The sequence below is a fragment of the Pan paniscus genome, chromosome X (genome assembly GCF_029289425.2).
Source record: "Pan paniscus chromosome X, NHGRI_mPanPan1-v2.0_pri, whole genome shotgun sequence".
Classification (NCBI taxonomy): domain Eukaryota; kingdom Metazoa; phylum Chordata; class Mammalia; order Primates; family Hominidae; genus Pan; species Pan paniscus.
In genome coordinates, this window is record NC_073272.2 from 37931786 (window position 1) to 37945887 (window position 14102).

Below are 14102 nucleotides of genomic sequence, written 5' to 3' on the forward strand. Positions count from 1 at the left end.
AATAGAGATGGAGCGCAAGAAGAATACTCTTATAGCAGGAATACAAATTAAAGATTTGACATTCAATTTTTTATTTCCAAATCAGGATTTTTGAGTCCCTAGTGATACTGTGTATTAAAACTTTGACATGTTACTTAAAATATTTTCTTTCATTTCTTAGGCTCTCAATATCATGGTAATAAGGCAAGACTGGCTTGGTTCCTTGTGGATTGCAAGGTAGCTAGAAGTTTCTAAATCACTTAAGGTGACTGAATCAAGATCCAGGCAGTTTGTCATGGCGGCTTCTGTGTTGGGATGTTAGAGGGACGCCACTGGAGAGGCAGAAGAGTGGCAGTTGTCTGGCCCTGATGCCACAATAGGAATGACAAATATATGAGGACTAAGGAGTGGCTGAGTCAGTTATAGGAGACCTCTTGGTCCTTGACGGGCCTAAGGGCAGAGACAGAAGATCCCCATCTCAGACATCAGCAGCATATGCCCACATGACACAGACATTTCAGGTGGAGAAGAGGCACAGCAAAAAAAGAACAAGTATCCAGAAATGCAGTCACCGACCTTCATGTACAAATATAGGAATCCCTCTCCCTGTCTCGTGTAAGCCCAAATCCAGCATGGATGATCCTAATTCTGAGAGTTCTTAATACAATTTGAGGAACCCTTCTATATAAAATAGCAAATGAAAAATATAAATATTAGATACATGGCTTTAGAAGGTAATCATGAAAGTAAAAAAACCTGAAGTTAAAACGGTATTTATTTGACAATGAGTCTACCTTTTCTCAGGTGCCATCTGGCATGGATAGGTGGGGGTGAAATTTTGCCTGTTAATCACAAATAACAGAATTTCTGTAAAGAGATTCTTTGGGTAGAAGACCTAAAGATACATGGAGATGCAATTTTGCATTTTCTCTGTATCCTTCTGCACGCAATCTAAATGGGAGAATGAGAATGGTTATATCAGTTAAGGAAATAACACAGCTATGTGGAATTTTGTAAATCACTTTCAACTCCGCTGACTTATCCCTGAGTCAGTGAATCCTACAAATCTGTGAGCATCTTAAGGGCAGAAACCACATCTCATTCATCTGGAATTTCTAACACCCAGGATCACTGGGAGCATGGAATGGGGCCAATGTTCATTACATATTTAACATTTTCTTTCACAGAGATTTACCTTTTGAATTTGTGTGGTATAAGGAATAAAACATGGAAATTGCATCGCAGGACATTTATATAAGAATGAAGAAAATGCTGTGAAATATAAAAAGTGGTAAAAGAAAGGGTGAAAAATTTGCATTTCAGGAAGGAGAATGTAACAAATGAGAGGGTCAAGTTGGAGCAAACAACGTAAATTTTTTTTCTCAGAGTTCTGGATGCTAGAAGTCCAAGATCAAGGTATTGTCAAGGTTGGTTTCTTCCGAGGTTTCTCTGCTGGCAGATAAACTCTTCTTGCTGTGTCCTCACGTGGTTTTTCCTCTGTGTACCCATTTCCCTGGTGTCTTTCTGTGTATTCAAATTTCATCTTCTTATAAAGACACAAGCCAAACTGGATTTGGTACCACTCTAATTACATCATTTTACATTAGTTATCTTTTTAAAGACCCTAACTCCAAATACAGTCACATTCTGAAGTCCTGAAATTTATGGTTTCAACATATGAACTTTGTGGAGGGGTATAATGTAGACCATAGCAATACCATATATGTTATATTATGAAACAATATTCTGTAATTGGATGTTATATTTTATAATAAATTTTGTATGGATATATTTGCAGTAATATATTTCTTGTCATTTGTGTCTGGTATGGACTGAATTGTGCCCCATCCCAAATTCATATGTTGAAACCCTAACCCCCAATGTGATTTTATTTGGAGATAAGGCCTTTAAGGATGTTATTAAGGTTAAATGTAGGGCCCTAATCCAATAGGATGGATGTCCTTTAAAGAAGAGGAAGAGATGCCAGATCTCTCTCTCTTCTCTTCTCTCTCTCTCTCTCTCTCTTTCTCATTATAGAGAAAATGTTATGTGAGTACACAGTGGGCAGATGGCCATCTACAAGCCAGGAAAAGAGGCCTCACCTAAAACCAAATTTTTGGCACCTTCATCTTGAACTTATAGCATCCAGAATGGTGAAAGAATAAATGTCTTGTTTGAGCCACTTATCCTGTGGTATTTTCTTATGGCAGCTTGAGCTTACCAATATCATATCTAACATCCTTTGATACAATTTCACTTGTTTATAGTTATTATCATTTTATGATTAATTTTCATTGAAAATAATAAAATTTTTAAAAATTTATAATTTGTGTAGTATAAAACTAAAACCGACACAGAATATCAACATCTTCTGCCGTACATTGTAACTAAAAAGTAGACCATCAGAAGAATATAAAGCTATTATAACTCTTATTTTTAAATTCCACTAAGTTTTTAAATAGATAGTTAATTCACCAAAATAAATACACTTAGAAAAAGCAACTCACATCCCCTTATATGTAAATGTAGTTCCACTTGTGATTTTCACTTTTATCCTTAAAAATTTTATATCCTGGGCTGGGTGCGGTGGCTCACGCGTATAATCCCAGCACTTTGGGAGGCCGAGGTGAGTGGATCACACAAGGTCAGGAGTTTGAGTCCAGCCTGGCCAACATGGAGAAACCCTGTCTCTACTAAAAACACAAAAAATTAGCTGAGCGCTGTGGTGGGCGCCAGTAATCCCAACTACTCGGGAGGCTGAGGCAGGAGAATCACTTGAATCCGGGAGGCGGAGGTTGCAGTGAGCCAAGATCGCACCACTGTACTCCAGCCTGGGCAACAAGAGCGAAACTCCATCTCAAAAAATAAAAAAAAGGAAAAAAAGAAAATAAAAAATTAAAGTGTTATATCCTTCTCACTTATGCATGACCATTATAGTATCTTATTTAATGGAATTGCATCTAAGAATGAAAATATTTCAAAGAAACAATCCAAGAAGTAATCCTGGAAGGGTGCACTGAACTGGGTTGAAGGAACATGGCTTTTGAATCATGCAGATATAGGCTTATATTCCAACTCTTCTGTACTCCTGTGACCTTCCTTGCACAAGTTACTTCACCCGTTTTAGCTCTAAGTTCAATATGTAAAATTAAGGGTGATAATTCCATAACTAACTTGGTTGTTAGAAGAATTACATCAGGGAAATAACTAACGGATGCTAGGCTTAATATTGGAGTGGCAGAATAATCTCTACAACAAACCCCCGTGATACAAGTTTGCCTATATAACAAACCTGCATATGTACTATTGAACTTAAAATTTAAATAAAAAAAGAATTAGAAATAATATAATGTGAATCACATGACATATAGTAGATTGTTATTGTTATTGTTGTTAAATGAAATGAATTATGGCCTAAGGCTTTCACCTGCTTAGATATTTCCTGAAACTATTCCAATATAGTAACCACTAGTGACATACTGAAACTGATTCTTGTGATATCACTATCACTGAAATGGAATATTTATTTTAAAAATCCATTTTATGAGTAATAAATGTCTTGTTGACATAAAAATGTCAGAAAGCCAGTATTTATCAATTATAGCCTCACATTTATTAGACTGAATGGAAACTTTATTTAAATTTTAATAAGTTTATAACAGAAAGCACATAGCTTTTAATTTTACCACTTCCTACTTTTGGTCCTCAATAATTGATTCAATAAGGTAAGTGCTCTAATTCAATAAGTCCAAAACCTGAATGCATTTTTTTCAGAAAGTTAGTTTTACTCTGAAAATATAATAAATATTAACTGTGAGCAAAAGAAGGAGGCTTACATACTTAAGTCAATCCTGATTGTATGCATATAATGGAAATCAAACAACTTTGTGACAGCATCATTAAACTCTATGGAACTTGCAATCGTTGTGTTATTCTTGTAGAATTCTTTTTGGCACAGCTCCCAGTAGTGTTGACATTAACATGGGTCATTTGTGTTATGACATTTTATGATGTGAGGATGCAGGTATGGAAGAATAATTTTGACATTAAAGCCACGCCATTCAGATTTATTTGCTCTTTATCTGCAAATACATGCCTATCAGGATATGTTGACTGTGATAAAATGACTTAACATTTAGAAAGTGACAGTATGGTTAATAAAATTGGGTCATTAATTCAAGATATGTGCATATGTTTCATCATGGAAATATATGTATTCAAATATAAAATAATCATAAATGTTATCAGCTTCCCCATTTAAATTTGATAATACAATAGGTAAGAACTTTTATACACATGAAATATCTACTCTGCAATAAATGAGCAACTTATGTTTAGGGATTAAGCTAGGATTTTTTAAGAAACAAATTTTTTGAAGATTAAGTTTAGCATTTATTAACTAATTGCACCTAATTATGTTTTGATCCACCCAATGCGAACTTGGAAAAAATATTCAAATAAAAAACCTACTATGTAAAAGTTTAATGAAATCAATTAGGAAAGTCAACTCTTTATAAAACTACTGACAAGACGTAAAATCTATTGATAAGACATAAAGGTAAATATTGTCTTATGCACTGATGAAGTTAGGCCTTGAGGTAGATTCAAAATGAAAAGCATAAAACAAGTCTTCATAACAGTCTCAGCCTTTAAAATGAAAAAAATGCATTTTTCTTGTCCTCAATTTTACCTAGGGTTTACTATCTGGTGGACACTTTGGAATACTCAAATAAATAACATGTAGGCTCCCTCCTCAAGAAGCTCCCATTTTAATGGTTCCCTGATATTTTCCTCCAGTTCTCAGTAACGTTTGATATAAGTGACCACTTACACACTGAAATTCTGTCTTGGCTTTGGGCACAAGAAAATATTCCAGTTTCTTCATATGCCTCTGAGTTGTATGTTTTGTTTTACTCTAGAGGATTTCAACTTAATGGAGACATCATCTCATTGCATTTCTACATAGGCTGTAGGTTGGCTAATCTTGCTGAGGAGTGGTGTTACGTAAAATTAGATCTTATTTAAATCTATACCAATTTGACTGTAATGAAGATTCACAGAAGTAATGTGCATGAGGACAGGAATTGTGTGAAAATCAAAAAGAAAGTTTTATGTTTTATTTCCCAACAAAGGAACTTTATGTAGGCAGTATGATTTCTTCTACTAGCTTAGACTGACCCAGGGCCATGTCAAACTTAACTCTAGAATAGGGGACACTGCCTCCACCCAAGAAGAGTTCCCTTCCTCACTTCTATTTTCTCAGTCATCTGCACCATCTTCAAGGTTTGAGTTTTCAGAATCATCTTAAGCCTCCATTTTTCTTTTTCTAACTTCTCTGTAATCACAAGACTGCAAATTCTGAGGGCATTTCCAGAATTGAGAACTAGATGTAGGATTCTTTCCTATTAAATGTTAATTGGTGAGTGGTGTTCTAGGTTCACTAACTGAGTTAGACCTGAATATCTGAATCTCCATTAGGAAATATTTGCCACAAAATACTAGATTTCTACACAGTGGCTCTGATGGGGATGGATATTCATATGAAGAGTTTGGCTAAAATTATTTCAATGAATTTGACAATGAAAAAAGTATATATAAAAACATAAATGTGGTAAATTATAGGCATATAAATATGTACATACATAGGCTTTAAAATGTATTAAATGATATAAATAAATATTTACTGCTTCAAATATGCTACCACAAGAATATAATCAGAGTCTGCAATTTTTGGATATTCTCTTTAGAATAAATAGATAATGAATTACCTTACACAAGCTTTCTATATTTAGGTATTTGTGGTTATAGGTACTCAATAAACATTGGATGACTAGTGATCTCTCTGTTAGATGTTTTATTGTATTCAAACATTTCCAGATGTTTTATTCAATTTTATAATATTATAACAGGAATAAAATGATTACTGCATTGACTACAAATCCAATTCATAAAACTCTTTGTGTTTTGTTACCATGTAGGGATTGATGTAGCTGATTATAGGTCTAAGTAAGTTCTTTCTCATTTATCAAGTTCTCTAAAGAAAACATCGTAGGCACATTTTAGAATTAAGGGAGGTTTTAAAAGTTAACTATGTAACTTTTATTTTTATTTTTACTTTTTATTTTAAATTTTGGGGGTACATAGTATGTGCATGAGATATTTTGATACAGGCATGCAATGCATAATAATCTTATCATGGAAGATAGGGTATTAATCCCTTTATCCTTTGTGTTACAAATAATCTATGTATACTATCATTATTTTAAAATGAAAAATTAAATTATTATTGACTAGAGTCACTCTGTTGTGTTATCCAATACTACACTTTATTCATTAATTATAATGATTTTTCATATCCATTAATTATCCCCACTTCCCCCTCACCCCCTGACTACCCTTCCCAGACTCTGGTAACTATCCTTCTCTTCTCTATCTCCATGTCTTCAATTGTTTTGATTTTTAGATCCCACAAATAATTGAGAACATCTGACTTTGGTCTTTCTGTGCTTGGCTTATTTCACTTAATATAATTACCTCCAGGTTAATACATGTTCTTGCAAATGACTGAATCTTTTTCTTTTTGATGGCTGAATAGTACTCCATTGTGTATTTGTATGACATTGTCTTTATCTATTCATCTGTTGATGGACCTACGGTGGCTTCCAAATCTTGGCTATTGTGAACAAACCTGCACAAATGTGGGAGTGAAGATTATCTCTTCAAAATATTGATTTCGTTTCTTTTGGCTATATACCCAGCAAGGGGATTGCTGGATTTTGAGGTAGCTCTGTGTTTAGTTTTCTGAAGAAACTCCAAACTTTTCTCTGGAATGGTTGTACTAATTTACATTACCACCACAGTGTACAAAGGCTCCCTTTTCTCTATATCCTCAGCAGCATTTGTTACTGCCTGTCTTTTGGATAAATGTCATTTTAACTGGGATGAGATGATATCTCTTTATACTTTTGATTTGCATTTATCTGATGATCAATGATGTTAAGTACATTTTCATGTGGCCATTTGCCATTTGTATGTTTTCTTTTGATAAATGCCTTTTCAAATATTTTGCCCATTTAAAAAATGAAATGAGAAATAGAAAACTACAAAAATGAAAAAACAAAACAAAAAATGGTGTGAGTTGATTGAAGGTAAAAAAAGAAACAAAATAAATATAAAAATTTTAAAAAGAAACAAATATTATGCCCATTTTAAAATTGGATTTTTAGATATTTTTCTACAGAGTTGTTTGAGCGCCTTATATATTCTGGTTATTAACCCTTGACAGATGGGTAGTATGCAAATATTTTGTCCCATTATAGGATTTGTCTATTTTCTTTGTTGATTGTTTCCTTTGCTGTGCAGAAGCCATGTATTCATTTATGCTTTAATTGCCTGTTCTTGTGGGATATTACTCAAGAAATCTTTGCCCAGACCTGTATCGTTCAGAGTTTCTTTGAAGTTTTCTTGTAGTAGTTTCATAGTTTGAGGATATAGCTTTAAGCCTTTATTATATTTTGATTTTATTTTTGTATATGGTGGGAGACAGATGTCTAGTTTCATTCTTCTGCATATGGATATGCAGTTTTCCCAGTACCATTTGTTGACAATACTGTCTTTTCCCCAGTGTGTGTTCCTGGCACCTTTGTTGAAAATGAGTTCATTGTAGGCCTGTGCATTTGATTTTGGTTTCTGTATTCTGTTCCATTGGTCGATGTGTATGTTTTTAGACCAGTAACACACTGTTTTGGTTACTATGGCTCTGTAGTATAATTTGAAATCAGGTAAAGTGATTCCTCAAGTTTTGTTCTTTTTGCTTAAGATAGCTTTGGCTATTCTGGGTCTTTTGTGGTTCCATATAAATGTAAGGATTTTGTTTCTCTTTCTGTATGGAATATCATTTGTATTTTGACAGAAATTGCATTGAATCTGTAAATTGCTTTGGGTAGCATAGACATCTTAATAATAATGATAATTCCAATTCATGAACATGGAATAGCTCTCCATTTTTTGGTGTCCTCTTCAACATATTTCATCAGTGATTTATGGTTTTCTTTATAGAGCTATTTTACTTCTTTGGTTAAGTTAATTCCTTGGTACTTAATTTTATTTGTGGCTATTGTAAATGGGACTCCTGTTTTAAAATGTCTTGTTTCAGTTTTTTCACTGTTGGCATATAGAAATGCTATTGAATTTTGTATGTTGATTTTGTACCCTGCAACTTTACTGAATTTGTTTATTATTTCTAATAGGTTTTTTTGTGGAGTCTTTAGGTTTTTCTAAATATGAGATCATATCATTTGCAAACAAGGATAATTTGACTTTTTTATTCTAATTTGTATGCTCCTTATTTTTTATCTTGTCTGATTGCTCTAGCTGGGACTTCCTGTACTATGTTCAATGACAGTGATGAAAGTGGGCATCCTTGTTGTGTTGCAGATTTTACAGGAAAGGCTTTTAGTTTTTCCCCATTCAGTATGATACTAGCTGTGGGTCTGTCATATATGGATTTTATTCTTTTGAGGTATATTACTTCCATATCCAGTTTTTTTAGAGTATTTTATCTTAAAGTGATGTTAAATTTTATCAAATACTTTTTCACTATTGGTTGAAATTATCATATGATTTTTGTCCTTTATTCTGTTGATGATGTGTTCTACTTGATTGATTGTATTACATACATTGCATACATTAAACCATTCTTGACTCAACAGGGATAAATCTCACCTGGTCATGATTAATGATCTTTTTACTGTATTGCTGAATTTGGTTTGCTAATATTTTGTTGAGGATTTCTGCATCAATATTCATCAGGGATATTGGACTGTAGCATTCCTTTTTTATATTTCTTTGCTTTCAGCATTAGGGTAATAGTGGCCTCATATAATGATTTTGGAAGCATTCCCTCCTCCTCTATTTTATAAAATAGTTTGAGTAGGGTTGGTATTAGTTCTTCTTTAAATATTTGGTAGAATTCAGCAGTAACGCCATTTGGTCCTGGGCTTTTCTTTATTGGGTGACTCTTACGGTTGTGATCTTGTTATTTGTTATTGGTCTGTTCAGGTTTGGGGTTTCTTCCTGTTACAGTCTTGGTCAGCTGTATGTGTCTAGGACTTTGTCCATTTCTTCTAGATTTTCCAATTTATAGGTCATCGTAGCTACTTGTGATCATTTGAATTTCTGCAGTATCAGTTGTAATGCCTTCTTTATCACCTCTGATTTTATTTATTGTATCTTCTTTCTTTTTATCTTAGTCTGGCTAAAGGTTTGTCAACTTTGTTTATCTTGTCAAAAAAGCAACCTTTGTTTTATTGATTTATTTATTTCAATTTCATGTATTTCTGCTCTGATGTTGATAATTTCTTTTCTTCTATTACTTTGGGATTTCCCTTGCTCTTGCTTTTCTCTTTCCTTAAGATGGAACGTTAGGTTGTTGGTGTGAAGATTTTCTTCTTTTTGAAGTATGTACTTACAGCTATAAACTTCCCTCTTAGTACTGCTTTTGGTATATTTGATAGGTTTTGATATGTTGTGTTTCCAATATCATTTATCTCGAGAATTTTTTCAATTTCCTTAATTTATTCATTGAACCACTGGTCACTCAGGAGCACATTTTTAAGTTTTCACATATTTGTATAGTTTCCAAATACCTCTTGTTATTTCTTGTTTTATTCCATTGTAGTCAGAAGATGCTTGATATAATTGAATGTTTATATATAATTGAATGTTTTAAGACTTGTTTTGTGACCTAACATGTGGTCTGTCCTTCAGAATGATCCATGTGCTGAGGAAAACAGTAGGTATTCCATAGCCATTAGATGAAAACTTTTGGAAATATCTATTAGATCCATTAGGTGTATAGTGCAGATGAAGTCTGATGTTTTTTTCATTTTCTGTCCGGAATATCTGTCAAATGCTGAAAGTGGGGTTGAACTCTCCAGCTATTATTATCTATTGGCCTATCTCGCTCTTTATTTCTAATATTTGCTTTATATATCTGGGTGTTACAGTGTTTAGTGCAAATATATTTACAATTGTTATATCCTCTTGCTTAATTGACCCTTTTATCATTATATAATGACCTTCTTTGTTTCTTCTTATAGTTTTTGTATTGAAATCTACTTTTTTTTGATACAAGTATAGCTACTCCTGCTTTTTTTTAAATTTCCATTAGTATGGGGTATCTTTTTCCATCCGTGTATGTTCAGTCTATGTGCATCTTTATAGGTGAAGTGTGTTTCTTGTGGCAACAGATCATGGGATCTTTGTTCATCCATTCAACCACTCTATATATTTTGATTTAATACTTTAGTCCATTTACATTCAATGCTATTATTGATAAGTAAGGATTTACTTCTGCCTTTTTAAAATTTCTTTTCTCATTGTCTCCTCTTTCTTCTTTCTTTTCTTCCTGTTTAACTTTAATGAGATGATTTTCTCTGGTAATGTGATTTTGCTTCTTGCTTTTTATTTTTTGTGTATCTGTCATATGTTTTGTGGTTTGTGGTTACCATGAGGCTTGCAAATAGTATCTTATAACCCATTATTTTAAGCTGATAACAACTTAACACAGTTTGCATAAACAAGCAAACAAAAAAGAAACAAGCGAAAAGAAAACTAATAAAGACTCTACACCTTAACTTCAACCCCTCGCTTTTTAACTTTTGTTGTTTCTATTTATATCATATTGTACTCTATGGCTTTGTAGTTATTATTTTTGATTGATTGATTACTTAGTCTTTCTATTTAAGATAAGAGTAGTTTACACACCACAGTTACAGTGTTGTAATAATCTGTGGGTTTTTTTGTGTACTTACTATTGCCTTTGAGTTTTGTACCTTCAGATAATTACTTATGGTTTATTATTGTCCTTTTCCTTCTGTTTGAAGTATTCCTGTTGGCATGTCTTGTGTTGATGAAATCTCTCAACTACTGTTAGGGGTCTAGTAAAGTCTTTATTACTTTTTCATATTTGAAGGATAATTTTACTAGATATTCTATTTTAGTGTAAAAGTGTTTTTTGTTTTTTGTTTTCTTCAGCACTTTAAATATGTCATACCACTCTCTCCTGGCCTGTAATGTTTCCACTAAAAAGTCTACTGCCAGACATATCGGAGGTCCATTATATGTTATTTATTTCTTTTCTCTTGCTGCCTTTAGGATCATTTCTTAAAATTTTTATATTTGGGAGATTGGTTATTTAATGTGTTGAGGTAGCCTGCTTTGGGAGTTTTATTATTAAATGCCTTGAGGTAGTCTTCTGTGGGTTAACTCTGCTTGGTGTTCTAACATTCATTCGGATATTGGATATTTGGATATTGATTTGGGATATTGATATATTTCTCTAGGTTTGGGAAGTTCTCTGCTATTATCTTTTGAATAAACTCTTTTCCCCCGGCTCTTTCTCTACCTCCTCTGTAAGGCCAGTAACTCTTAGGTTTGCCCTTTTGGGGCCATCCTCTAGATCATGTAGGTGTGCCTCATTGTTTTTATTCTTTCTTTTTTTGTGTCCTCTATCTATTTTTAAATAGCCTTTCTTCAAGCTCACTTTTTCTTCTGCTTAATCAATTCTGCTATTAAAAGACTGATGCATTCTTTAGTATGCCAATTACATTTTTCAACTCCAGAATTCCTACTTGATTTTTTAAATTATTTTAATCTGTTTGTTAAACTTATCTGATAGAATTCTGAATTCCTTCTCCACGTTATGTTGAATTTCTTTGAGTTTCCTCAACACACCTATTTTGAATTCTCTCTCTGAAAGGTCACATATCTCTGTTTTTCCAGGAATGGTCCTTGATGCCTTATTTATTTGGTGAGCTCATGTTTTCCTGTATCATCTTGATTCTTGGAAATATGTATCTGTATTTGGGCATTGAAGAGTTACAATTAGCTGGTGGCAAAGCCAGCCAGGCCTATATCTTTCCTTTAAGGCTTAGAGTTCCCCCAGACCCCAGGTGGGTCCAGAGGTGCTGTTCAGAGCAACGGACTAGAGTTAAAAAAAACTAGAATTCCACCTGGTGTTATATTGTACTGGGGCTGAGCTGGCACTCAAACCATAGGACACTTTCTTTTCACTCTTCCCTCCCCTTTCCAAAGGCAGAGAAGCTTCACCCAGTGGCCACTGCCACCTCTGGCTAATTATATAACTTTTAAATTTGAAAAATAAAATCTAGCATATATACAAATGTGACTTGAAATATTTAATTGATGGTCAATGCAAATCATATATAGAACATGTATATTATATTATAATTTGAGTTTTTCTTTTTTAATTTTAGTGCTCAAGGAGGATGTATTTCACATGTTCTGCCGGAATTTTTGCTTGAACCAGAAGATTATAAGAGGTGGATTGAAATTATGGTAAGAAAATATAATTTCTTGGAACAAACCACACAGTTATTATTGTATGTACTGGTATTTGGCCTATGTTAGAATATTCTACTTCAGACTGTTGAGTTTTATATACAAAATATTATTAGGATCATAATTTTTGGATAACCCATATGTTTTTGTACATTTGTCTAAAAATCTCTATGGAGTTCCTATGCAAAAATGATTACATGGCTTTCTTAAATATATAAACAATTCCTACTTTGGAGAATTTATAAATGAAGAATAAGGTGGGGTTATGTAAATTTTATTTTTAAACTTTTAGAATATATATTTTCCAAATAAAATACTGGTTTTATTTCACCACCATGTGCCACTTTTCTTCTTCGTTTTCAGGGGAAAATAGAAATGAAGCAAGAAATATATAGTTTTGTCATAATATATAGTTTACTTTGTGGTAACCTACTGAGAGGGGAGTGGTCTTTGAGGAGTCTGCAGGCTTTGAGGCAACTATGGTTGTAGGACTCTCACTATGCTTGCCATGTGACAATCGTAGAGAACCAGGTGCCTGCCTGTTCTTTGGCACTATGCTGAGGTCCTGTTGCCTTATCCAAAGGGTGTGATTCTTTCTTGGCTCAGCAATCAGAAGAACTTCGTATCGTGTTCGGCCACTTATTCTGCAGAGTGATCTAGTACGTGCATTGAATGAATAAATGTACGATCTAAATAAGAGACTGTGTGCTCCATAAAGTTACCTGTGTTGATATCTTCTATTATTGGCACATTGCAAATTAGAGCTCTTGATTAAAGTATAGAAAAGGCATCCACATGTTTTGAAAAAAAAAACTCATATGCTAAATTTGCCTTAAATTTTAATTAATGTTGTACTATTTTATTTCTTAAAGTCTTCCACTAATACGATGCCTGTGAGTTCCTGTACACCTAAGAAAAAATGTTCTATTGTTATAGAAATGTCTAAATTTGAAGCCTGGAGTAAACGGGCATGGACAGATGTATTTCTACAAATATACAAGGTAACATTTCCATTATTGTTCGCTGCTTCTCTGTTGATTAATATGAATCATATATTAATTAAAGTATAGACAATGCTGCTATGAAAGATTCAAAAACACAGTGCCTTAAACGAGAGATTTTTTTTTTATTGCTTTCTCATGGAACTGCTGAGATGTGAGAGGGTCAAAGCTTCTGGAGTATCTCTTTCCTCCTCAGTACTAGGCTTTCATGTATGGGTCTGATTTCTCTGAAGAAGGAAGAGCAGGTAAAGGAGTACTGGAGGCAAGGAGTTACCTTTTAAGGATGTGACCTGTGAAATATGTCTTTTTCATTTCAGATTTCATTAGGCAGAATTCAGTCATACAGTCACATCTAACTGCAAAAAAAGTTGAGAAATACAGTCTCTAGAATGAGTAGCTACAGGAATATTCTAGTACTAAAAGGGAGAATTAAAGAATGAGTACTGGTGAAAATTATTGTCTCCACATCTAATACACGGTAGTCTCTTGCTATAAAACTATATTCACTAAGATTCATACAACTATAGGCAAAAGGTTTTTATGAGATTCTCGAACTTACTTCCTGCCAAATTGCATTTGTGGGTAGATTAACATAGCGTAAATTATACCTCTATACTCTATACCCTTATTGCATAAACAAGTCCTGGTTTCAGTGCTTGAATAATTCCCTAGGTTTTCAAATATAGCACTATAGGTCTTGTCCACTAGGACCAATGGAGGCTTTTGTTCTGTCTTCACACCTTGCAACCCCAGACGGGT

General features: G+C 33.5%; 1 protein-coding gene across 1 annotated transcript in view; it reads left to right on the forward strand.

The window, feature by feature from the left end:
* CFAP47 (cilia and flagella associated protein 47) overlaps window positions 1-14102 on the forward strand; it is a 467323-nt gene that overhangs the window by 166317 nt on the left and 286904 nt on the right. The window contains exons 31-32 of the mRNA XM_003805971.5: window positions 12258-12339; window positions 13215-13343. Coding sequence (XP_003806019.4) covers window positions 12258-12339; window positions 13215-13343 — 211 coding nt within the window. The remainder of the gene's footprint in view (window positions 1-12257; window positions 12340-13214; window positions 13344-14102) is intronic.